Consider the following 22207-nt stretch of genomic DNA (forward strand, 5'->3'; position numbering starts at 1 on the left):
CGCATGCGCAGCCCCGCCCCATCCGCCCCGCCGGCCACTGCGCAGGCGCCGCGCGCGGCCCGGCCGGAAGCGGAAGTGGGTCGTTTGCGGGTCTGTCGGAAAATGGCGGCGGCCGGCCCGCCTCCGGGTCCGTTGGACGAGCTGGTCTTGTCGGTGACGCTTTACCGCCGGCGGCCGCGGCTGCTTCACGGCACCGTGCTGCCGTTTGTGGCGGGGCTCTACCCGGCCTGGTTGTGGCTGTGGGGACCGCGCGTGTGGGCGGCGTGGCGGGAGGCGGTGGCGGTGGCGGAGGAAGAGGAGGCCGGCCCCAGAGCGGGCCCGGGCCCTGCGCCCCCCGAGGCCGCGTTCTTGGCGCTCGCCGCCATCGGCGTTGTCCACCTGCTGACGGCGCTCTCGGGGCTGTGGTCGGTGCACGCTCACTGCGCCCTCACCTGCGTCCGGGTGAGTCCCGGGGCTGCCGGTGCGGCGGGGCCGGCCGGCCGGGCGACCCCTCGGGGGCTGCCCCCGAGCAGCGCCGGGAGGCTCCTACCGCGCCCTGCGGGCTCTCCAGGCGTGCGGGGGCGGCTGAAGGCGTGGGGGCGTGCGGTCCATAAGGGGATGTTTCTGAGGAAGACGGTGAGGGGACGCTCAGCATCACAACGCTTCTCCCCTTAGCTGGGCTTGGGCAGCATGGCGGCGTGCTGGTGGCAGAGTTCGGCAGGCCCCAGCCCCGAAGCGGCATTGGGGAAACCAGCGGCATGTCTGTGCACAGACAGCCTGGGATGCGGCGGGTGTTCAGCACAGGGGCCACTGCCTTTGCTGGTGGCGAGCCGCCGTCTTTTGACGGTGGACCAGCTGGTTGCCGTTTTTACAGTCGCTTACTGGCAGCTGTATGTGCCTCAAGTGCAAGTGAAGGACTGAATAGACGTCCTTTAGCGATAGGGTGTGATTTTGGGGATGGACTGCAATAATTGGAATGTCTTTGATTCTAACAACAGCTCCACAAAAGCACCCGGCTGTAAAGGCCTCTGTGGTTGGCCCGGTTTAGTGCAAAGGCCTCTGTGGTTGGCCCGGTTTAGTGCATCCCAGCCAGAATCCCTCTTGACTGGGGGAAGTTCGGGGCCTGGGATCTGCTTGATGACGTGTGTCTCGTTTATGTTTCAGGAGCCTTGTCCTAAGAAAGCCACATTGGCTAAAGTGGTGCCAACCCCCAATAACGGATCGGTCGAACTAGTGCCACTCCACAGAGACCAGGTAAGGACACTGCTGCTGGGAGCAGCGCTGATGTTTGTCATGGGCCAGGGAGCTGCCACAGCGTAAGCCTGCAGTTCCTCAGCTTTTAATTTAAGTAATTAGTGAATAATCAGCTGCAGTCAGTCACAAGTGGGGATGTTAAAGGGAGCACGGTGTTTCCTGGCGCACGTACCACAAGAAGAATGACACAATGACAAGATACGTGAGGGGTTGGGGTTTCTTTCCTTCTTCAGGCCCAACTGTGTGTGGAGTGAAGCCTTTGCTGTGTGTTCAACTGATTTGTTTTGGTTCTTTTTCCCCCCTCTCTGCAGGGTGAGGATGGGCAGGAGGCTCTTTCCTTTGAATTTCAGAAAATCAAATACTCCTATGAGATAGATGGCAAGAAACAGTTTCTTCCTGTAGCTTTCCCGGTGGAACATCCTCTTTGTTACTACCAGAATGCCCGAGGTTATCAGGAGGACAAAGATATTCGAGCAGCTGAGAAGAAATACGGTACAAACAAGTAAGTTTTCCAGGTGCAGATCTCTTTGCCACGGTATCCCAGCGTTGAACCACATTTCTAGCCTTGCTTTATAGATTTCAGTTACTGCTGACACTTGTTTCAAAAACGGAGAACGGTAGCGTGCTGGGGGGGTCTTCTCCGGGGTGGGCTATAGATGGAAATTAATCACGTATAACAAATTAACTGAATCAAAGTAATTGAAAATAGGGAGATTGTGGACGTTCTGGAGTACAGCGTGGTTTGACGCCAGAGGCTGCAGGTGGCTTTTGGGTTGGGCTTTTGCTGGGAATCTGGAATGTTCAGATTAATAACAATCCGATTCTTTCCCAGGGCTGAGATGGTGGTGCCGGAGTTCTTGGAACTCTTTAAAGAAAGAGCTACAGCTCCGTTCTTCATCTTTCAGGTAAAATGAACAAACAAAAAGAGCTGTAAATACTTCTCCCTGCTAAAGAACGAGAGAATTCCTTATAATCCTGGCCTGAGAGCCACAAATCAGCTGGCAGCTTTCTAAAATCGAGAGCAAGTGCTGATCTTGCACTGTAACATCAATTTTACTTCTGGGAGGAACCCTCTTTCTCCCCAGTGGCTCTACTGTGGTTTTCTGTTTTTCTGGCTTGCTACAGTTCAACGTTTACCAAGTTAGCTTCCTGGAACTTGAAGCTTTTGTTTTCTGAGAGGGATCAGAATAACTCCCGTGTCATGCTCTCTCCACAGGTGTTCTGTGTGGGGTTGTGGTGCTTGGATGAATACTGGTATTACAGTGTTTTCACCCTCTCCATGTTGGTTGCGTTTGAAGCTTCTCTGGTCCAGCAGCAAATGAGGAACATGTCGGAGATCCGAAAAATGGGCAACAAGCCCTACATGATCCAGGTAATCCAAACCGGAGAGAACTGTGCAGGAAGTTTTTGCTGTAGCTGTCTTCTAACTGATTAGTTGCTCCTTTTTCCCATTCTTTGATCCTTTTCTGACACATACAGAGCTGCTGAAAGTGCTTTTCCTCCCCCCCCTCCAGGTTTACAGAAACCGCAAGTGGCGCCCCATTTCCAGCGATGAGATTATTCCAGGGGATATCGTTTCCATCGGTAATGACTTGCGTGATGGTTGTAATCAAAAGCTTGTTTAAAATCTGATTTCTTCTGGTGTGGTGAATTGAATTAGGTATATTAATTAGGTCTTGGCTGGGGTGCTTTTGAGGGCTTTGATTCGTAAGTGTCACAACTCAAGGGTCCAAGAGTTTGGGCTGAATCTATTAGACCTGCTAGCTGCCTTTAAGAAAGGTAAATCCCTGCATCAGTCGGCCTCAGATTCTTCAGCTTAGGACTGTGAAGATGAAGGGTTCCCTGACAATAAATTCCTCGAACGGAAAGGGGAAGGGCCTGGCACCTAACCCTGCTCTCCCTTTTAAGGTTGTGTTACCCCAGGTTGTGATCGCGGTCTCCGAAGCCTGAACAGCAGTGAGAACCCAGTGACTTGATGTTAAACATTCTTGGTTTCAGTTAGAGACCCAGTAACCTTCAAACCCTTTTGGGTCAGGGAGTGGGTACGTGCTGGGGTAAACTCAGCAGCTCATGGGGAGTTTTGAAGCTTTAGGAATCTCCTAAACTGAAGGAGAGCTGTGCCCTGCCAGGGAAGTAGCCAAACAGCAGTCGCTTCTCCCTTTGAGCTGCTTCTCAGATTTAACGTGTTAATTGCAGGCCGATCTCCTCATGAAAATCTCGTGCCGTGTGATGTGCTGCTGCTACGTGGAAGGTGTATCGTAGATGAAGCCATGCTGACAGGGGAGTCTGTGCCGCAGATGAAGGTCTGAGAAATGTCCTCTGTGCTGTCCCTTTGTCGTAACCTGGAAAAGTAAAAATGCAAAGTCATCCCTTGGCGTGAATGCCGGCCCAAGCAACCTAGTCTGTTTGTTACCAGCTCTCTGTCAGTGATTGATGGTCTCTGGTAAATGAGAAACAGAAAAGTCTGTTTTGTCTGGCAATGGCTCCAGCTTTTGGGTCTGAACTCCATCGTGCGGGCATGGCATCGCTCTCCTACACATTCCCCAGTCTGGATTCCTTTGGTGGGGTGGAGGTGGGAGGAGGAATGGGTGTAAAGCACTTCAAAGCCCCGAGTCTTCCTTTTTTTTATGCCAGTGGGTGACTTAAAAATGAGAAAGTAATGCTTGCGGAGCCTCCCTTGCTGAATTCAGTGTGCCAGGGGTGAACTAGTCCCCCGAAACCAGCATTCCCACAGATGCCAGGCTCTAAACCCAGACCGATCGGAGCTGAATGGCGTGTTAAGGTCTAGATTCGGTTCAGGCTTTGGTTGAAGTGAAGCTGAGAGCATCTTGTGGGATAAGAACAGAAGAGAATACTTTTAAGTGTACTTGTTTACAGCTGTGATTCTGAGGCTGAGTGTTGTCCCGCAGGAGCCTGTGGAAGATCTCAATCCAGAGCACATCTTGGACATGCAGACAGATTCCCGTTTACACATCATATTTGGGGGAACAAAAGTGGTGCAGCACATCCCGCCCCAGAAAGCCAGCACAGGACTGAAACGTACGTACCTGCGCAAATCTCCTCAGAGACGAGCGTGTGGCACGCTCGCAGGTTGATTTTAGGGGGCTTGATAAAACTTTTGGAGGGAGTCGTTGAGCCAGTCTCCTTGGCCCTGTCACTGCCAGTTTATTTTGATTATTAGGCTGCTGTGATGTCCTGTTGAACTTGACTACGTCCTCCTGTAAGAGAAGGGTGTAGCTTCAAGTTTATTCTGTCTGTGGTAAACCTGTACAAGATTTGCCCTAAACTTACCGTCTTCCTTCCTCTTCCAGCTGTTGATAGCGGGTGTGTGGCATATGCTCTGCGAACCGGCTTCAACACATCTCAGGTACATTGTGGACGTGCCTTCTCGTCCCCGTCTTGTCGATGGTGCTGGCTGTGTTGCTCAGCCCTCCGCAGTCAGAAAACGCTTACGAAGTACAGCAACGGGGGAAATATAAATCGGGGCATTAAAATTACTTGTTTGTTTGGGACAGGGATAAATAAGGTTGGTCTCTGTGGGTCGGATAAGTAGTCTGATGTTCGGTGTGGAAGCCCAGCAGTCAGGATTCGGGGTTCCTGCTGTTCACTGGCCACGCTGTGTCTATACTACAGCTTCTGGTTATCCCTGTTTCTATAATGGTAAATGTTGGGAAAGGGCTTCTGAGTGTGTCTGGAAAGACTGGAGCCACAAACACGAGCTTTTTCAATCGAAAATTGAAGGCTGCTTCAAAGAAATCATCAACTCCAGTGACTTGTTAAAAAACCTGCAAACTTGTTACTAATTATAAGTGACTCTAGGCTGCTGCCTAATAAGAGGATCACAGACGTGGGAATCATTCTCAGGCTCTGGCCCCAAAACACCAGAGTGTATTTTTAAAAATGGGTTTTGTGCGTGTTTTTAACAAACCAATGCATTACACATTTTTAACGAACCACTGCACGCTGCAGAGTCAGCTTCTTGCACTGAAGGCTGTATTTCTCAGGGGAAATTGCTGCGTACAATCCTCTTTGGGGTGAAGAGAGTGACGGCCAATAACCTGGAGACCTTCATTTTCATCCTGTTCCTGCTGGTGTTCGCCATTGCCGCTGCAGCGTACGTCTGGATTGAAGGTGAGATTTATTTTTTTTCCTTGCCTCTTCCAGGTCTCTGCACAGGACTTGCACCAAAGCCTGTGGGAAGGGCAGTCGACGTAATTCCTGGGAGTCACAATAACTGGGTTGGGCTGCGCCACCGTTTCAGTGTAGGGGCCCGCACCGCTGAGAAGATTCGCTCGGGGATTCTGAGAGCGATAAAGTGGATTGAACTGGAAGGAGACAGGGTTGTTGGTCTCTGGCAACAACGCCGGGCTCAGGACTTGTGAATTTAATTGTCTTGGGGGACTTGTAGGGTCAGGTTTTTACGGAACAGCTCTCTGCTGCTCCTCCGTGCAGTAGCATCCTGCCTTCTTGTTCCGCTGCCGTTATGCTGCTTTTCTTGCCCTCCCACAGCCCTTCCTCGGTAGGTGAGCTCCTCTGTGGTACTCATCCAAGTTCCCTGGGGCACACCCAGTCTGAGGATGAGGAGGTATACAGCTCTCCCGTCTCATTCCGTAGGCACCAAGGATCCCAGCAGGAACCGTTACAAACTTTTCCTGGAGTGTACTTTAATTCTGACTTCGGTCGTTCCACCTGAACTTCCCATTGAGCTCTCGCTGGCCGTCAACACCTCCCTCATCGCCTTGGCCAAGCTCTGTAAGTACCAAGCCTAAACACAGAGATAAAAAAGAACTTCTCTTGTGACTGGAACTGTGGGGACATCAGTGAGGAAATGAGAGTGTAATGACTGTAGCTTCCTCTTGTTTCTACGCGGGGATGGGGTGGGTTTGGGAGCTGGTGTGTGTGAGGGGGTTTAAAGGCCAAAATGCTTGGGAGTTGTGAGCTTTGAAGTGGGTCCTAAAGCAAGTGTAGGAGGGAACTGCTTGCTCAGCAGCCTCGCGGTTCTGCTTTGAGCAGCTTGCTACCCGTGGCATATGGAGGTCAGTGAATTTGGTGTTGGGCTGCATCGCTGCTATGGCTTTGGCGGCTGTTGTGGTTTCAAATACTGCCACAATTCAGAACAGGGAGGTTTGGGTTCGTTAACTATCAGAGCACTGTGCTGAGAGCTCCTGTCTTGTGATTAAAGCCACCGAGCGTCCTGTCATGGCAGATCTCTCATGGAATTTCCTCTCTTCTTCTAGACGTGTACTGTACGGAGCCCTTCCGCATCCCCTTTGCAGGCAAAGTTCAAGTTTGCTGTTTTGACAAAACCGGCACATTAACCAGCGATCACCTGGTAGTGAGAGGAGTGGCTGGGCTCAGGTAGGTCCTGGGTGATTTTCGTTACGTGATTTGCTGTGGTCCAGGCTTTGGGCGCTGTGGGAGCTCCTCAGGCACGAGTGCAATCACATTCCAGTGAGGAAGAGAAGAGAACTGGGGATTCAGAGTGAAAGATGTGGATTGAACTGGAAGGAGAAGAGGGTCGTTGCTCTCTGGCAACGACTATGGGCTTGGGACTTGTGAATTTAATTGTCTGGGGGGGCTTGTTGCCCCAGGTTTTTATGTAACCGAGCTCTTCGCTGCTCATCCTTGTAGCAGCATCCTGCCACCTTGTGCCACTGCCGTTCAGAGCTGCGCTTGAAGGTCGATGCCGCGGCAGAGAGACAGGCAGCCAAGTCCTTCGATTGTGCAGTTACTTAAGTGTGTTAGTTCAGGCCTCTTCTTCGAGTGCTCTGCTTGAATCAAGTTTCCTTTGGAGGACTGGCAAAAATGATGGGCTTTGGCAGTGTTTGCACTTGAGAGAGCGCCAGATTTCCTACGGCTTTGATCTCACCATGAGAAGCTCTGCTGTTTACTATATTAGAGTAGGAATTTTTGGCTGGGAAAAAAAAATTTTTTCAGGATTTGTCTGAGATAATGTGAATGGGTCTGTTAACACGGGCGGTCTTTTTTTTTTTTTTTTTTTATGCTGCAGGGATGGGAAGGAAGTGACACCAGTGTCTGACATTCCTGTAGAAACCCACCGAGCCATTGCTACTTGCCACTCGCTTGTGCAGCTGGATGATGGGACGCTAGTGGGAGATCCGTTGGAGAAGGCGATGTTGATGGCTGTGGACTGGACCCTGACCAAAGGTAAAACCTGTTTCCAGCTCCTCCCTCCTCCCGAGCCCTGTTTACATGCGCTGGGGGGTGTGGGGTGGGTTTTTTAGGGGAGGGTGACAACGATGACACTGTTCTGAGCGTGACGTTACCTAGTCTGTGGAGATTTCCTATGCCTCATGCCAGCTTTCTGCACGGAGTGAATGGCATCCGGTATGATCCCAGGGACTGGTCTGGGGCGGTGGAAATCCTTGTACTCTGTGTCTGAGGGACAGCAAATAGTAGAAGTCCGTTCTCGGGCCTGCAGATACTGCGTTCTGCAGCTGCCAGGCTCAGGTTGGTGTCTTCCAGTTCTGCTTGCGCAGACGGAGTAAAATCAGGGTGCGAGTAGCGCAGATCGCAGCAGTGGAAACGTGACAGCGTGGGTTTCAGCGAGGTCTGCGGGCAGTCCCTCTGGAGGCTTTCTGCTGTGCTTTCTTGTCTCTCACACGCGCAGACAGCGAACGTTAGAAATCTTTCGGAAATACTGTGTTACATATCCCGCTGAAATCCGTGCTGTTGTGTTTTTCCTTCTGGATTTTTACCTCCGATGAGAACATTTGCTATAAATGCACCTTCAGCCTGCTGTGCAGCTGTTATCCTAACGCACCCAGGTGTTCTGATCCGCTATCTCCCTTGCCTGTTGGCATGAGAATTTCCAGCTCTGTATGCTTTTATCTAAAGAGAGGAAAATGGCGTGATCTCAGTGACCTATGGGTTCCTTCGGGACCTTGAAGGGAGGGGTGTTGCTTTTGATACCGAGAAACCTTTCAGGATTTCCTGATCTGTTTGTTTCCAGATGAGAAAGTTTTCCCCAGAAGTATTAAAACTCAGGGACTGAAAATTCACCAGCGCTTTCATTTTGCCAGTGCCCTGAAAAGAATGTCTGTCTTGGCGTCGTACGAGAAGATCGGCTCGACTGATCTCTGTTACATTGCAGCTGTGAAAGGGGCCCCAGAGACGCTGCACAAAATGGTGAGCGCATCTCTCTAGGAGAGGAAGGGCCTTCGTTAGCACGTGTGCTCGTCCCCTTACGCCTCTGCTTGGCCCTGCCAAGCCTGGAACCCGAGGGATGTAGGCGTTACATCCCGCCCAACGGCGCAGCCATCCCATGCCTGAAAACGGGCTCCACTGGGGAGTTTCAGTCTAATCCCAGTGAGATCCCAGTATCTCGCCACGGGGGCTCCTGGCCCTGGTTGACCACAGAGGGCTAAACCTGGGGGAATCTCCTCTTTCGCCCTTGATGGTGAGGGACCCTCCCAAAGGTGCCTTTTTTCCCCCCCTCTCTGTATATTTAATGCAAAATGCCGAAACGTGCTTGAAACTGTGTTAATACGATGCTTTTCCCCACGTCTTCTCCAGTTGTCTCAGTGCCCAAGCAACTACCATGCTGTCCACACGGAAATTTCGCATGAGGGGGCAAGAGTGCTGGCCCTTGGCTACAAAGAACTGGGTCACCTCACTCATCAGCAGGTACGGGTGTTTAAGCCTTGGAATCGAGCTCCCGTTAAAGGAAACGGAGACGGTGTGAGCAGGGCTGGGGAAGAGGGGGAGAGGGGGTCTCTTGGGATGTGGTTGCCCCAAACTGCTGTAACCTTGTTGGGTTTTTTATGATCTGGATCTTTTGGGAAGATGGCAGCCTCTGCCCTGTGCTCCCAGCTTTGAATTCCTGTCCGTTATTCGTCGATGTTTCTGTTTCCCTGTTGGTATAAAGCAGGGTGCGTTCTTGTCGCAGCTGAAGAGGCTTACCACAGAACTTCTCAGCTGTGAAACTGGTTTTATCTGGGGACGGGAACCTGTTTTCTGTGTAACTCCTTTCAGGGCTGCCTCAGTGGAGCTTTGTGCCGAAGGCGGCTGTCTCCTAGAGCAGCTGGGGACGGTCTAGCATTGCTCTGTGCATCTTGGGGCACTAGCTGGTGCTTTGATTGCAAGGAAACACCTGCTGGAAAAGGGGATTGCCACAAAGCAGCAGGTAACACCTTACTGGTTTGCTTTGGCAGGTGCGGGAGATGAAGCGGGAAGCTTTGGAGTGTGATCTTAGATTTGTTGGATTCATTGTGGTTTCCTGCCCTCTCAAAGCTGACTCCAAAGCTGTCATCAGGGAGATCCAAAACGCGTCACACCACGTAAGCATCAGCAGCATCTTAGCCTTGCTGGTAGCCAAGGTGTTCGGGGTGTGGAGTTTTCGTACCCGAAGCCTTTGTGTAGTGAGGGCAAAGGCTTCGCTGTGGTGAAGGCAGGGAGACCTCGTGCATATGATGTTATTTTTGCGGTGGGCTTTGCCCCGGCTCGGAGGAAGCCTCCTCGGGGCGCTGCACATCACTACGTCTGATTGAGAATGTCACCAGCATCCAAGCTAGGCAGAAGTCCTTTCAGTGTAAAAGAGACTCATCATGAAACCCCACTTGCCCACCCAGAACTGATTCTCTGACCCCTCTGGCTTTCCCCTCAGGTAGTGATGATAACAGGAGACAATCCTCTCACCGCCTGCCATGTGGCCCGGGAGCTACATTTCCTCCGGAGGGAGCACACCCTCATTCTGCAGCCTCCTGTGAGCAAAGGTGACTGATCCCATGCAGGAAACTCTTCTGTGCTTTGGCGGATGGCAGCCAAAGGCCTGCTGGGGCAGCTGGGGCATCATGTCAGTTAGCCACGTGCTATTAGCACTGCTGCTTGGTGCTGATAATGGAGATGACTTGCTCTCCAGAAGCCTAGATAACCCTCTGTCCTTTTGCCCCTCTCTTCTCTGGCTTGGAGTACTACGCGAGCTCTGCCAGCTCCAAACGCGAGCTATCTAAGCACCAAAAGAACAGAAACAGCCGCAGCTTGAAGGCCTCCTTGCCGTGCAGGTTCAGAGGCTTTCCAGGGATGCCAAGAGCCATGTCGCTGACTGCAGGGAAGGGCAGTCCCCATGAGGAGCGTACCTAGGTGGGAGGTGGGCACAGCACTGTCCTGAGAAGCAGCAGGCCTCGTGTCCATGAGGCTGAGGGGCTGAAAACCCGAGAGTCAGCGTCTGTGTGGTGGCTGGGAGCATTTCGCACAGCCAGGCGCCTCAGCCACGCTCACATCCAGCTTGCGCTTCCCTCTTCCCAGACTCCGGCTGGCAGTGGCGGTCCGTCGACGGCGCTGTCTTGCTCCCCATCTCGCCCACCTCCTTGCAAGAGCTGACGCAGCGTTACGACCTGTGTGTCACTGGGGAAGGTCTCTCCCACCTCCAGGCTGTGAACAGGCAGCAGCTGCTAAAGCTCATTCCGCACATCCAGGTGTTTGCCAGAGTGGTGCCCAAGCAGAAGGTAGGAAGCGGCAGCTTTAGCAGGGCTCGCGTGGCGCCTGGGAGCCACGTAGATACCAGCCCCTGATTAATGCCAAAGCTGTTTACAGCTAATGAACATACCCAGCAGCACCTCTCTTGATACCCGAGCCAGCAAGCAGCAAGAACCAGAGCTCAGGATGTGCCGTGTTCTTATCCTAGAGAGTCCTGAGCTCTTCGGCCTGTTTTAGCTCTGTGCTCCTAAAATGCAGCCCGAAGGTGAAGCTTTGGGAGCCTGGGTGTGAGACCAGTGAATTCCTGCAGAACAGGAACTGTTCTGTGCGCTTGACCAAGACACATAACCCAGTGCAGGCAGCAGCGTGTCGGGAGGCGCGGGCTGCCGAGGCTCACTGCACCTTTTTCTGCGCAGGAGTTTGTAATCACTACGTTGAAGAGCCTGGGCTACGTCACGCTGATGTGCGGCGATGGGACCAACGACGTCGGAGCTCTGAAACACGCAGACGTGGGTGAGTCTGCGTGCAGGACTCTCCTGCGTGCCCGGCTGAGTTTGGCTAGCGTTCCTAAATGCAAAACCGGTGTTCATTTTTCCGGTATTTTGAGGGCTGGGATCGATCTGCCCAACATCATTTAGTGGCAGAAACCAACATCAAGAGGAAGGATCGCTGTGCTGGTGGAATGCCCACTGCCTGCGTGCCAGCAGGAATTGGCTGCAAACACGTTTTTCTGGAAGAAAGATCCTTACATATGGTTTTCCCCCCCCCCCCCAAGCTTTCTTTTAGCAAGCATAACATCTCTGAAGTCCCTGCGTAACTAGCACCCTGGCTCCGGGTGTAAACAGCAGTTGGGATTCCTACTGTGTGGAAGGGATCACGGCTCTTTTTCCCTGCAGCTAATTTTTTTTATACTCTGACAGGAGTGGCACTTCTGGCAAATGCTCCCGAGAGACTGCCCGAACGGAAGAAAAGATCTCGAGACGGCCCCAGTGATGGGAGGCCTGCCCTGCCATCCATGGGGAGTGGGACTGTGAAGCCCACCTCCCGTGGTGCCAAGCACAGAGTCATATCCCAAAGAGAGGAGCAGATGGCTATCCAGAGGGTTGGTAACGATATTTTTAAAAGTTAACTTACCCTTGCTCTTTGTTCCTCCTCCGGTTTACTGCTAATTCATGGGAACTGGAAATGGCAGGATGTACTGGGAAAAGACCAGCTTTTCTGCTTTTTATCCTGAAATCATGGATTTGGGCAGAGAAAGTGCTGCTTTTCCAGCCAGCCATCGAGTTAGCGCTGCAAGCACGAATGCCTCCCCTTGGAGCAGGGGTGTGGGAGGGGGTAGCACAAGGTCATCTTCCATCCAGGTTGTGGTGATGAAGCACGTGTCTGTATCTTTAATTCACCGGCAGGAGCGGATCAGTCAGGTCCTGAAGGATTTGGAAGAGGAGCGTGTACCCGTCGTGAAGCTGGGCGACGCCAGCATTGCCGCCCCCTTCACCTCCAAGCTCTCTTCCATTCAGTGCAGTAAGTGCGTGGTGGGAGCTGAACTTTGCATCTCCGCGTTCCCCAAGGGGAATAAATCTAGATCGGAAAGAAGCCAAGACAGAGGGCGTGGGGTGGTGAGAAACGCCCCCCCCAACCCCAGGGCACTGCCAGTTTTTTGTGTGGAGCAACCCTCTGCGGGTTTGTTGGATGGGGACACGAGTGGTGAGGGGTTAACTGCTTCAGAAAAGGAGAGGGCTGAGGGACAAAGCCCCAGAACCCATTTTGTTTTTTCGTTTTGTTTCCAAACTCTGCTTCCTCTTGCTCCTTAGTCTGCCACGTGATCAAGCAAGGTCGCTGCACGCTAGTGACTACGCTGCAGATGTTCAAGATCCTCGCCCTGAACGCCCTGATCCTCGCTTACAGCCAGAGCGTCCTCTACTTGGAAGGGGTGAAGTTCAGTGATTTCCAGGCGACTTTGCAGGGTCTGCTGTTGGCCGGCTGCTTCCTTTTCATCTCCAGGTCGAAGGTGAGGGTTGGGACAGTGGCTGGTCTATGTCGGGCACACCGGGATGCCTGAAGGAGCGCCTCTCTCCCCAAAAAGGCTGTTGGATTTCAATAAGTTAAGAATCCACAGGGCTGGAGGGGGTGAGGGTTTTTGTTCCCCTGGATTTGGGAGGCTCCCAAGGCCAGCACTTGTGTGAGGGAGTATCCCGGGCTTGCAGGCAGGCAGCTTCGCTCGGGTTATGGGAATGGTGCGGTCCCAACGACTGCTGTCCCCACACGGAAAGGTTGGAAGAGGTGGGAAGCGGAATGTGGATAAATGGTTTGGTCGAGGCTGCTGCACCAGCTAAGCTGTGGGTCTCCTCAGCGCGTGAAGCGCAATTTTTGTAGGTGTTCCCTGAGAAACACTAACGTTAGTCGGATCCTGCTGGAAAACTGCCTAGAAATGGTCAAAACCATTCAAGGCACCTCTGCTCGCTTTGCTTTCCCAGCCTTTGAAGACGCTTTCCAAGGAGCGTCCGCTGCCAAACATCTTTAACCTCTACACGGTCCTGACGGTGCTGCTGCAGTTCCTCGTGCATTTCCTCAGCCTCGTTTACCTGTACCGCGGCGCCCAGGCACGCAGCGATTCCAAGTAAGAGTCTCTCCCTCCAACACTGGAATGTTTTTCTCCCAGTTGCTGCTACGTGGGAGGGTGGAGAGCAGCCTCCCTCACTACAGTGCTCTTCCTGTGAGCGCTTTATCAAGCACGGCAGGTGTTAGGAGTTTAATGTGTGGGACACATCCAGAAAAAACATTTTTTAATTGTCTATCGAGCACGTTGGCAGGGAGGTGATGAAACCAGCAGGAGTACGGTCTGATACGCTGTGGTTCCAACGTCTACCGTCCCCATATGGAAAGGGAAAAAAAATAACACCAATGAGGTGGATTAGTGGAAAGGTTATAAAGAAAAATGCCCCAAAAAACTGATTTTCTTTCCAATTTTTTGATTGTTATTTTGTGAAAAAGAACCCCTTGATGACCTGTGCTTGCAGCCTCTGCGGCTCCGCTCTTACCCGTGCAAGCATGCTTGCTGGGGAACTGGTTTTGCCCGACCAAACTGGAATAAACTGGGCTCAGCAGGGCTGTGCAAGGGGAACTGAATATTCCCGGTGTTCTGGGTCTGATCTCCAGCTTTTTCCTTTCAGACAAGAGGAGTTTGTGGATCTGTACAAGGAGTTTGAGCCCAGCCTTGTGAACAGCACAGTCTACATCATGTCCATGGCGATGCAGATGGCCACGTTTGCTATCAACTACAAGGCAAGCCATGTTTTAAGTCGCATCTCCAGCAGCACCACCAAAGCGTTTTTTGTAATTAAGATGCAACAATACAAAATTCTCTAATTGCAAACTACGTTTTCTCAGTGCTCTGCCGGGGAGGAACTCCCTCTTTTCGCACCATGTGTCCCAAACCGTCGCAAATTGCACCCCGTCCCCTAGTTTGAATGAGTACGGCCTCATGGTTTCTCCCCGCGGTGTTTCAGGGCCATCCTTTCATGGAGAGCCTGCAGGAGAACAAGCCTTTGCTGTGGAGCATCGTCCTTTCGGGACTCGCCATCGTGGGCCTTCTCACAGGCTCTTCGCCAGAATTCAACGAGCAGTTCGGCTTGGTAGAAATCCCTACCGAGGTGAGCAGGCGGCGTTTCTCTGCTCCTACTGGATTTTAAGTGCGGTTTCCAGTGGGAGAACAGGTCTGAGCCCATCTTCAGGTTTTTAGCAGGGTGGCAGGAGCACTGACTGCCCGCGTAGCTCCGAGGGAGAGGATAGGGTAGTGATCCTGCTGAAGCGTTGGGGATTATTTTTTTTTTTTTACAGCAGGTTGTGAATTTTGTGAATTTCTAAAAACGGAGTCATTTTTATGAAAGGAGGAAGTTCAGGCTGTAGCGGAGCAGTTGCTGCAGAGTAGCGCCTCATGGGGCAGCGGCTCTGGAGTAACTGAAGAAGGGGAGGGACCGACGCGTTGTGGTTTTTTTCCTAGTTCAAGATCGTGATCACGGAAGTGTTGCTGGCTGACTTCTTCCTCGCCTTGTTAGTGGACCGAATTCTTCAGTTCCTGCTGGGGAGCGCAAAACTTAAAGTGCCTTCCTGAAACGGGTTCCAAGGTCCTGGCCCCCAGCAGTGCTATGCGAAGGACAGCACCCGCGGCCGCATCGCACCGTCGCAAGAATCATCCTTAATTCTTTTGACAGGAACTCTGATCCTGTTCGGAAAACGGGCGTGGGGAAGCTTTCTTCCAAATCACGTGGATATCACCTCTGTGAAACAAGACCTGACTTTTTAATGTTTCCAGGATGTACCACCAACTGGCGGGACTTTTGTACTGCCCTAACGTTTAAAGGAAACGTTTACAGAATTTGGTAACTAAAACCAGAGTCGATGTATTTTAAAACGTGTTTGGGACTTCCTTGGTAGGGCCGAAAGCTTTGCGATGGTTTCAAATAGCCAGTGGGACCGAGTGCAGGAGTAAAAGCAGCAACAAACTAAAGGTGAGGCCAAGGGGTAGGAGTTGTGACACAACGAACAGCGTAAACACCCTTGCAGGAGGTGTAATGTTCAGAATAAAGACTCGTAGTGCTGACAAAGCGTAGGAGAACACACACAGCCAAGAACTTCTAGACGTTACCGCTGCCGTACGCGCCAGCCCCGAAGCCCTCTATTTCAAAAGCATTGCAAAAATATTTTGGCAGTGAGAAGAGAAACACGTTTATTTTTCTCCTTAAGCAGTTCCCGTGATCAGATACTGATTGCATTTCTTTGGGTACCCCGAAATTTAAGCAGAGAGGGAGCAGCTCAGCCCAGCTGGATGCTGTTCACATCCTCCAGGTTGACTCCAGGGCTAACAAATGCTGGGTGGGAGCCTGGCAGCCGCTGTCCTTTCGACTACAAAAGCATAATTGTACTGAAAACAAAAAAAAATAATCGGTCAGGATGAGACACGGGTATTTAAGAAATTCTGAACGCGCACGCTGCCCCCCCCCAAGAGGTGCGTGACCGAAGCAGCCCTGTTACCTCTTTCTCGATATCGGCAAGTGACTTAACATTCAGGTCTGTGAGAAAAACCTAAAACCAAATAAAATTAAAACATAAAATTTCTTAATTCAGCCAAGTTAGGAGGCAGGGCCAAGAACAGCAGCATAAGGGAACTCACATTAGTGCCAGAAATGAGCCTGCTTTCAAATTTGGGGTGTAGTGTGAAAGGCACTCCGTCCATAGCTGGGAAGAGAAAGGAGAGAAGCGTTAGGAACATCACAGGAACGGCTCTGAAAACAATTTAAAAAAAAAATACATTTACTCCAATCTGAGGCCTTGATCAATTCCTACATAATTAATTACCACGCAAAGCAGATGAGTGGAAGGGGACACCTCAGCAGCACAGTTTGAGCAAGAGGTCAGTGATGGCTTTAATTCAAGCGAGAAATAACTTGGAGGAGGGGAGAAGTCTTTTAAGAAAACGTAGCTCAATTCCAGGCTCCACCGAGAAGAACCGCGCAGCAACAAGCTGCATGCGAACCAGCTAAAAGCCCCTTTTTTTTTATATATATTTTAAAATACTCCTTAAAGACAGCTATGCTTGCTTCATGCAGCTTCCTCGCTTCTAGCTGAAGAAACACTTTACCCGAGAGGCCGTAGATGTTGGAGGTGTCGTACAGAGATGGGTGCTGGGAAGCGCGTTTGATGCTGCACCGAGCCGCTGGTGACCTGTAGCAGATCAGGATAATTAATGGCTGGAGATGTGCTCAGGTGAATGGGAACCACGAGGTGGGCACCGGCAGCCGCCGGATTTTATTCCCAGTTCTGGACTGGTTCAGGTAAGACTGGGGAAGGGTTAAAAAAAAAAAACAACACCCCAATGTGGACGTACTGCTGGTTTGGGTCGGGGGGCTGGAGCGAAAGCTGCCTCAGGCCGGCGCTGATGGTCCGTGGTTTGGGGACGGGCTGGGGGCTGCACTTTGGAACCGGCCCCTTTTTACACCAGATGGCAAAACTGCCCATTTCCCTACGGAAAACCGGCGGGTGTTTGTGGGGGGGCGGCAGGGGGCGGGGGGTGGGAGGATTGGGGGAGGGGCAGGACCCCCTACCCTATTTTCATGTAGTGCGGGAGGGCTTTGCTCTTGGAGCTCAGCTGGATGTCAAACACGGCCGTCTCGGCGGCGTCCAGTGGCACCAGCTTCACGTACACCCGTTTTTTCCGGGAGACACCGATTCCTGCGGGGGGGGGGGGGGGCGGAGCCGGTGGCAGGAGGAGGTTGGGGGGGGGGGGTACCGGGCCCCGCCACCCCATCCCCCTTACCGTGGCGGGGGGGGTGACTTACGTGGCTCTGGGAACTCGGGGGCGCGGGTGTAGCCGGTGGGCTGCGGGCTCCGGTCGCTCAACACCTGGACGTCGGTCACGACGGGCCCGGGAGCCGCCTGGACGGGACGGGACCTCGGTGCCGGACCGGGCACAGCCCACCCCCTCCCACCCCCCCGGGCTGGCACCCGCCGCCCACCCCCCGCACCTGGGCTCCGCCGCCGCTCACGCACAGGTACCCGCCGCCCTTGTGCCCGAAGCCTTTGCCCAGGTTGGCGGCCGCGCCCTCCACGGTAACGGTGATCTGCGGGCACACGGAGCGGCGTAAACCGGGAGCCCGGGCGCCGCTCGGCCGCGCCCCCCGCCCCCGCTGCCTCCCCCCGGACCCACCGCGGTCCAACCGGCGGGGGCTGCCTCGGGCGCAGCGGCCCAGCCCACGCCGGTCAGCGGGGTCGCCGCCGCCATCGCCGCCGCTTCCGGCCCGGAACTGGCGGAGCCCCGCCCCCTCCCCGCTGCTATTGGCCCGCTGCGGCGATTGGCTGGCGCGCTCTGACTGACGTGCGTGACGGCCACTGAGCGGCTGCGCGGCCGCCGGGCGCCTTCGAACGCGGAAGCGCGGGGAAAAGCGGGCACCGGGAAGGCACCGGGCTCACACCCGGCTCGCACCGGGCTTTATTGACAGCAGCGCGGCCCCGCAGCCCCCCGCCCCGCTCAGCCCTCCGGCGGCAGCGTCTTCCTCGGCGGGGCGGCGATCAGCTTGCGCACGGGGGACTTGTCCACCTGCCGGAAGGTCCTGGCGGCTGGAACGGGGAGAGGAGAAGGGGAAAAAAGCCTGTTAACCCCCGTTAAAGCCCTCCACGGAGGCTTCCACTCCCGAGGGGCTCTCGCTTACCGAGCTGCTCCGACAGGCGTTGGAGGTACAGCCGGCTGTCCTCGCTGAAGGTCTGCAGCACCGTCACTGCTTGCTGGAGCTCGTCGAGCTGCAAATTAAAAAAAAAAGCAAGACAAAAATCACTCAGTCCTTCGCAGGGGGCTTAAATCTTTTCCCCCTAAACCAGCTGAGCGACCTCACCACAAGCTCCATGCAGCAAAAAACTTCCTCCTGGTCATCCAGGATCTTCTGGTAGTCGGGTTTGCTGCTGAGGACCTGGGCCTGGGAGGTCTGGAGGTGGGGAGGGGGCTCTGCCCACCCCCCCTGCCGCTGGCATTCCTCCAGCTGCCTGCAAGAGACACCGTCTCGGTGAGGCACAGCTCGCGGCATTGTCCAGTTTTCCAAGAGCTGCAAGATGTGGGAAGGGGGACGATCCACACCTGGAGATCTCTCCAGCACCTTCCTGGTAGCGCTGCAGGAGCCGATCCCAGGACTGACACTCGGCAGTGAACCTGCGGGGAGAACAGCGCCGTACGCCTGATCCCTCTGTAACGCTCGACAATGGCACAGGCCCGTAGGAAAAACAGCTAAAAAATTAAATCTGCCCCAAATTCCAAGAGGCGTCTGTTCAGAGTCCCAGGCTGTGCACCGGTCGCTCTTACCTGGCGATGTATTCCTTGATTTGGGCCACCGACTCATCCAGAGCCACATCCAGTAAAACCCTGAAGCACAGATGCAGAACGGGCTGGGCTGCAGGGCGCTGCTGGAGCCCATCCCATCATCCCATCCCCCGCTCCAGCCAGAGCCACGTCCAGTAAAACCCTGAAGCACATCCCATCCCAGCACATCCCACCCCTGGCTCCAGAGTGGCAGCCAGGCACATGGGAATGTCTCTGGAGACGCCACAGCCTCTCTGGGCAGCCTGTCCCAGTGCCCTGTTACCCTCAAAGAATTTTTTCCTGCCACTCCAGTGGAGCTCCCCGTGTTGCAGTTTGTTGCCCCGTGGCCAGGCGCTGCTGGGAAGAGCCTGCCCCCACCCCCGACACTCGCCCTTACAGTGTTTGTACACGCTGGTAAAATCCCTTCTGTTCTCTCCTCTGCACAGGCCCAGCTTGCTCAGCCCTTCCCCGAGGCAGACGCTCCAGCCCCTTCACCATCTTTGCAGCCTCCGCTGACTCCTCCCCAGTAGCTCCCCATCTCTCTCAAACTGGGGAGCCCAGCACTGGCCACAGCACCCCAGACGTGGCCTCATCAGGGTCCCCTCCCTCGACCTGCTGGCCACGCTCCTCGTGGCCCCCAGGGTCCCACTGGCCACGAGGACACGCTCCTGGTCGTGGCCAGCGTGCTGTCCGTATGATCCTTGTTATCCACGTGGGTTTTATATCCACTTTAATAGGCAAAATCTTATTTGGGGTGGGTTTGACTTGCAGACGACTCCCCTCTCCACATCCTGCATGTGTACCAAGGGATAATACAGCTGCTTCTTCCCACTTCAAAGTTTCACCCCCCTCTAAAATCTGCTGGCCCATCTCCACAGCAGCCTTTCCCCACTCGTTCTGTTACAGATGCCTGGATGGGGGAAGCCAGCTAACTAAAACGTTTAAATGAACCCAATGTATTTTGACACAGCTGGGTTAGGAAGGTTTGTGCGGGCAGGCCGAGGTCGTACGTGGCAACAGACCCATTTTGTACTCAGGCTACTTGTTTCTCCACCCAAAAGCGATACGACTCACCGCTTACACTCCGCAAGGGATGAGTGGGGTGAGCCCTTACCCTTTAGGGTTTTCTATGCAGCTCTTTAGCGTTCCGTCTCGTTTCAGCTTCTGCATGTATCGCTTCAAGTCCTCTGAAACCGAGTGCACTGGAGATAAAGACAAAATAAAACAGTGCTCGTACCCACTGCCTAGAAAGCTAGTTAGTCCTGAGAGAGGAAGCGGTGACCTAACCTGCAGACACTGCTCTGATTCCTTATAGTTTTTCTAGATATTCTAGTTACACTGCTTCTAAAGAAACAACTCATCTCGGCGGCCACTGCTGGCTTTAGGGTGTTCACGTCTCTTCCCTCCCAGAAACCGCGGTCACATACAGCAGCTTAAAAACCATCTTTCCCATACTTTCTGCTGCACCCACCCCTTCCAGGAGACAGCTGGTTTCATTTTGAGAGGACGCTAGGGAAGGGTCGACGTTTTTAAGCCCAGGATTACCCTTACTGATGCTGTATCACACCTTACCATTAGCTCTGTAAGTCTCATGGCTAAAGCCGTCAGTCTGCTTCAAGACGTGTTCGAGTTTCTGTGCAGAAAACTAAGAGAAGATGGAGAAGAAGGTTTTAGCCCTTTCCTGAGCTGTATGACAAAGTCTGGGGGAGGATTTGTTAAGGAGAAAGGAGCCTCTCCTCCCCTTGCACATATTTCACAACTCTGTTATACAAATCAGAACGTACATTTAGTGGCAGAATAAAGGCAAGGGAAAAATAATTCACTTTTTAAAAGAGAGGACCTTACCTCGAAACTGGACAACAGCAGCACAGAAAGCCGGTCTATCTCTGGCAGATCCAGGCTAATTGATTTGCTTAATTCTGAAAAATCAGAACAAAATCATTTAAGAACAATTACATTCACACCAACGGCTGGCATTTTCCTGAAGGACACTTAAAAGCTGTTGTTGTATAGGAGCGTGGTTTGCAGGCTATGGAAGGAGCAGGGAAAAGAGGGAGAAACGCGAGTTCCTAACGAGGAAATGTCACACTTAAGGCTCCGCCATGCTAATAAAAAGGCAGAGACTACAAACCACTGGTCTACAGAAGCCGTTAGCACAGGATGTCCTTTTATCCTCAAGTCCCTGGACCTCTGAGACCACTTCCAACACGGGTATCAGTGGCCACTAGCTAGGAATAACGTAATTGTGCTCTAATCGCCCTAAAGGTTGTGCCATAAAATCAAATCTCAACTTGCTGCAGGCTGCCCTACGAGTTTCTCGAGAGAGCTTGATAAAGGGAAGAAGCGGAGGCTGTACCAGTGACATCTTGGTGAAGGGGAGGCAGAGACGTTCGGCGTCTTGTGCCTTTCAGGCTCGAACGACGCCAAGAGCGACGCTTGGCTTGAGGAGTGGTGATGAGCAGTCTCGGGGACAAGCTAAAAGAACCCAGCATATTGTCACTCTTGGTACTCTTTCTTAAGGGACTCAATCTGAAGGTACTTTTCCCAAGACTGGGACTTCTGCGGGATGTCTTCACAGCTGCTCTGGTCACCCCATGGGGACTAGAGTTCTTGCTACCAGCAGTTTTGTCAGGCTGCTTTAGGAATTGCTTGGGATCCACTTGCTCCTCTCCAGGGTCAGAATCTGAGACAAATAAGATATAGTTGTAAAAAGAGGGGCAAAAAAAACAGGGGAAAGGGTCTTTTCTAGGGATTCAAACGCACTGAACCTTTGTTTGCGCTCGGAGCAACAGCAGTGTTATAGTTGAATTTGAAATAACTAGAACCCGAAATAAATTCACTAAGTATTTATTAAGGCAGGAAAGCAAAAGCAGCGCTGGGCAGCCGGGGAGTCACAGCTCCATCCAGGCTCGCAAATTCCGACAAGTAACACAGCCCTTTTATCCTCAGCTTCAAGACCGGTTTAAGCAAACAGTTATGCTCTCAGTCCCGTAGCAAGAAGCTGTATATTACAAAACTAAGCTATTTTTACACTAAAGTCTAGACGAAGACAAAGGTTGTCATAGTAACATGAGATTATGGTTTAACATTGGCCTTGAGAAGGTACATCTCCAACCTCATGGTTAACAGTTAACTCTTTTCTCGCCAGACAAAACATTCTCAAATCTGTTGCAGCAAGATCATTCCTTTTGTTAAAAACCCCTTTGATCAGCAAATTACCCTTAGTTACTTATTACAGCAGCGCTGAGGTGCGAGGCCGCATCACCGCTCCACAGCCTCCCCGGGCCGCCGGGGGCCCCCGCCAGCGTGGAAATCCTCCTCCCGGGCCCCAAGCCTGCCCCACCGGGGCAGGCCCAGCCTCTGGGGGCGCAGGTCGGCCCCGTCACCCCGCTCCCGGCCCTTACCTGCCGCTCCCCCTCCGGCCGCAGGGCGGGCTCCGCCGGGGGAACGCTGAGGAGAAAATCGGTTACAAGGCTGGAGGCGAGGCCTCCCCGCCGTCCCACCGGCCGGGCCAGGCCTCCTTCCAGCGCTCACCTCCTCCTGCGAGCCGCCGGAGAGCTGCGGTGGGACGGGAACCGGCCCGGTGCTGCCCGCCCGGCCGCAGCCGCTGACCGCCCGCTCCGCCATGGCGGCACCGCCCAGCCGTTGGGCGCGGGGCATGCCGGGTAGCGGGGCATGGCGGGAAACGCGCCC

At 53.3% G+C, this 22207-nt stretch overlaps 3 protein-coding genes and 1 long non-coding RNA gene across 8 annotated transcripts; 1 reads left to right on the plus strand and 3 right to left on the minus strand.

Moving 5' to 3' along the window:
* Positions 1–78: 78 nt before the first annotated feature.
* Positions 79–16413, plus strand: ATP13A1 (ATPase 13A1). Of its 2 annotated transcripts, XR_008745179.1 has the most exons (27): positions 79–441; positions 1144–1233; positions 1545–1735; positions 2066–2138; positions 2450–2605; positions 2748–2817; positions 3430–3536; positions 4143–4272; positions 4545–4600; positions 5238–5364; positions 5848–5985; positions 6471–6591; positions 7244–7401; positions 8207–8382; positions 8770–8880; positions 9408–9533; positions 9860–9968; positions 10501–10700; positions 11088–11184; positions 11592–11773; positions 12078–12192; positions 12483–12679; positions 13146–13288; positions 13842–13953; positions 14178–14321; positions 14672–15050; positions 16278–16413. XR_008745179.1 is itself a non-coding variant. In XM_055793160.1 (26 exons), exons 1-26 carry the CDS (start codon positions 103–105, stop codon positions 14780–14782), a joined length of 3579 nt encoding a protein of 1192 aa, XP_055649135.1. In that variant the 5' UTR covers positions 79–102; the 3' UTR covers positions 14783–15074. The 2 variants fall into 2 exon arrangements, 1 of the variants encoding a protein (XP_055649135.1); XM_055793160.1 differs by lacking the exon at positions 16278–16413 and having other exon boundaries at positions 14672–15074.
* Positions 3458–4635, minus strand: LOC106112235 (uncharacterized). The gene is made up of 3 exons (XR_001226423.3): positions 4525–4635; positions 4281–4451; positions 3458–3575 (listed from the first exon to the last, which is right to left on the minus strand). It is a non-coding gene; the product is annotated as an uncharacterized LOC106112235 (long non-coding RNA).
* MVB12A (multivesicular body subunit 12A) lies at positions 15372–17582 on the minus strand. Of its 3 annotated transcripts, none has more exons than XR_008745180.1 (9): positions 17375–17582; positions 17193–17288; positions 17007–17103; positions 16773–16899; positions 16540–16690; positions 16310–16392; positions 15842–15906; positions 15703–15753; positions 15372–15592 (listed from the first exon to the last, which is right to left on the minus strand). XR_008745180.1 is itself a non-coding variant. In XM_055793166.1 (9 exons), the coding sequence occupies exons 1-9, from the start codon at positions 17447–17449 to the stop codon at positions 15530–15532; spliced, it is 792 nt and encodes a 263-aa protein (XP_055649141.1). In that variant the 5' UTR covers positions 17450–17582; the 3' UTR covers positions 15372–15529. The 3 variants fall into 3 exon arrangements, 2 of the variants coding, with proteins under 2 accessions (XP_055649141.1, XP_055649142.1); XM_055793166.1 differs by having other exon boundaries at positions 16556–16690; XM_055793167.1 differs by lacking the exon at positions 16540–16690.
* A 45-nt stretch (positions 17583–17627) lies between these two features.
* On the minus strand, positions 17628–22195 carry DSN1 (DSN1 component of MIS12 kinetochore complex). 2 transcript variants are annotated; one of them, XM_055793163.1, is made up of 11 exons: positions 22049–22195; positions 21919–21964; positions 20871–21197; positions 20360–20433; positions 20087–20159; positions 19629–19716; positions 18518–18577; positions 18296–18367; positions 18057–18204; positions 17877–17964; positions 17628–17784 (listed from the first exon to the last, which is right to left on the minus strand). In XM_055793163.1, exons 1-11 carry the CDS (start codon positions 22172–22174, stop codon positions 17696–17698), a joined length of 1191 nt encoding a protein of 396 aa, XP_055649138.1. In that variant the 5' UTR covers positions 22175–22195; the 3' UTR covers positions 17628–17695. The 2 variants fall into 2 exon arrangements, with proteins under 2 accessions (XP_055649138.1, XP_055649139.1); XM_055793164.1 differs by lacking the exons at positions 21919–21964; positions 22049–22195 and adding an exon at positions 21734–21904.
* Positions 22196–22207: the final 12 nt, after the last annotated feature.

Source organism: Falco peregrinus (genome assembly GCF_023634155.1).
Source record: "Falco peregrinus isolate bFalPer1 chromosome 12 unlocalized genomic scaffold, bFalPer1.pri SUPER_12_unloc_1, whole genome shotgun sequence".
Classification (NCBI taxonomy): domain Eukaryota; kingdom Metazoa; phylum Chordata; class Aves; order Falconiformes; family Falconidae; genus Falco; species Falco peregrinus.

Excerpts from the sequence above, each read along its gene's own strand:
- ATP13A1 (XM_055793160.1), top strand. The coding sequence starts at position 103 with ATGGCGGCGGCCGGCCCGCCTCCGGGTCCGTTGGACGAGCTGGTCTTG. Across the intron at positions 8,881-9,407 it reads GTCACCTCACTCATCAGCAG|GTGCGGGAGATGAAGCGGGA; the intron begins GTACGGGTGTTT and ends TTGCTTTGGCAG. Across the intron at positions 14,322-14,671 it reads TGGTAGAAATCCCTACCGAG|TTCAAGATCGTGATCACGGA; the intron begins GTGAGCAGGCGG and ends TTTTTTTCCTAG.
- MVB12A (XM_055793166.1), bottom strand. The coding sequence starts at position 17,449 with ATGGCGGCGGCGACCCCGCTGACCGGCGTGGGCTGGGCCGCTGCGCCC. Across the intron at positions 17,289-17,374 it reads CCCCCGCCGGTTGGACCGCG|ATCACCGTTACCGTGGAGGG; the intron begins GTGGGTCCGGGG and ends GTGTGCCCGCAG. Across the intron at positions 16,691-16,772 it reads CCGCACTACATGAAAATAGG|GGAAATGGGCAGTTTTGCCA; the intron begins GTAGGGGGTCCT and ends GGTTTTCCGTAG.
- DSN1 (XM_055793163.1), bottom strand. The coding sequence starts at position 22,174 with ATGCCCCGCGCCCAACGGCTGGGCGGTGCCGCCATGGCGGAGCGGGCG. Across the intron at positions 18,205-18,295 it reads GGTGCTGGAGAGATCTCCAG|GCAGCTGGAGGAATGCCAGC; the intron begins GTGTGGATCGTC and ends TGTCTCTTGCAG. Across the intron at positions 17,965-18,056 it reads TTTGCTGCATGGAGCTTGTG|CTCGACGAGCTCCAGCAAGC; the intron begins GTGAGGTCGCTC and ends TTTAATTTGCAG.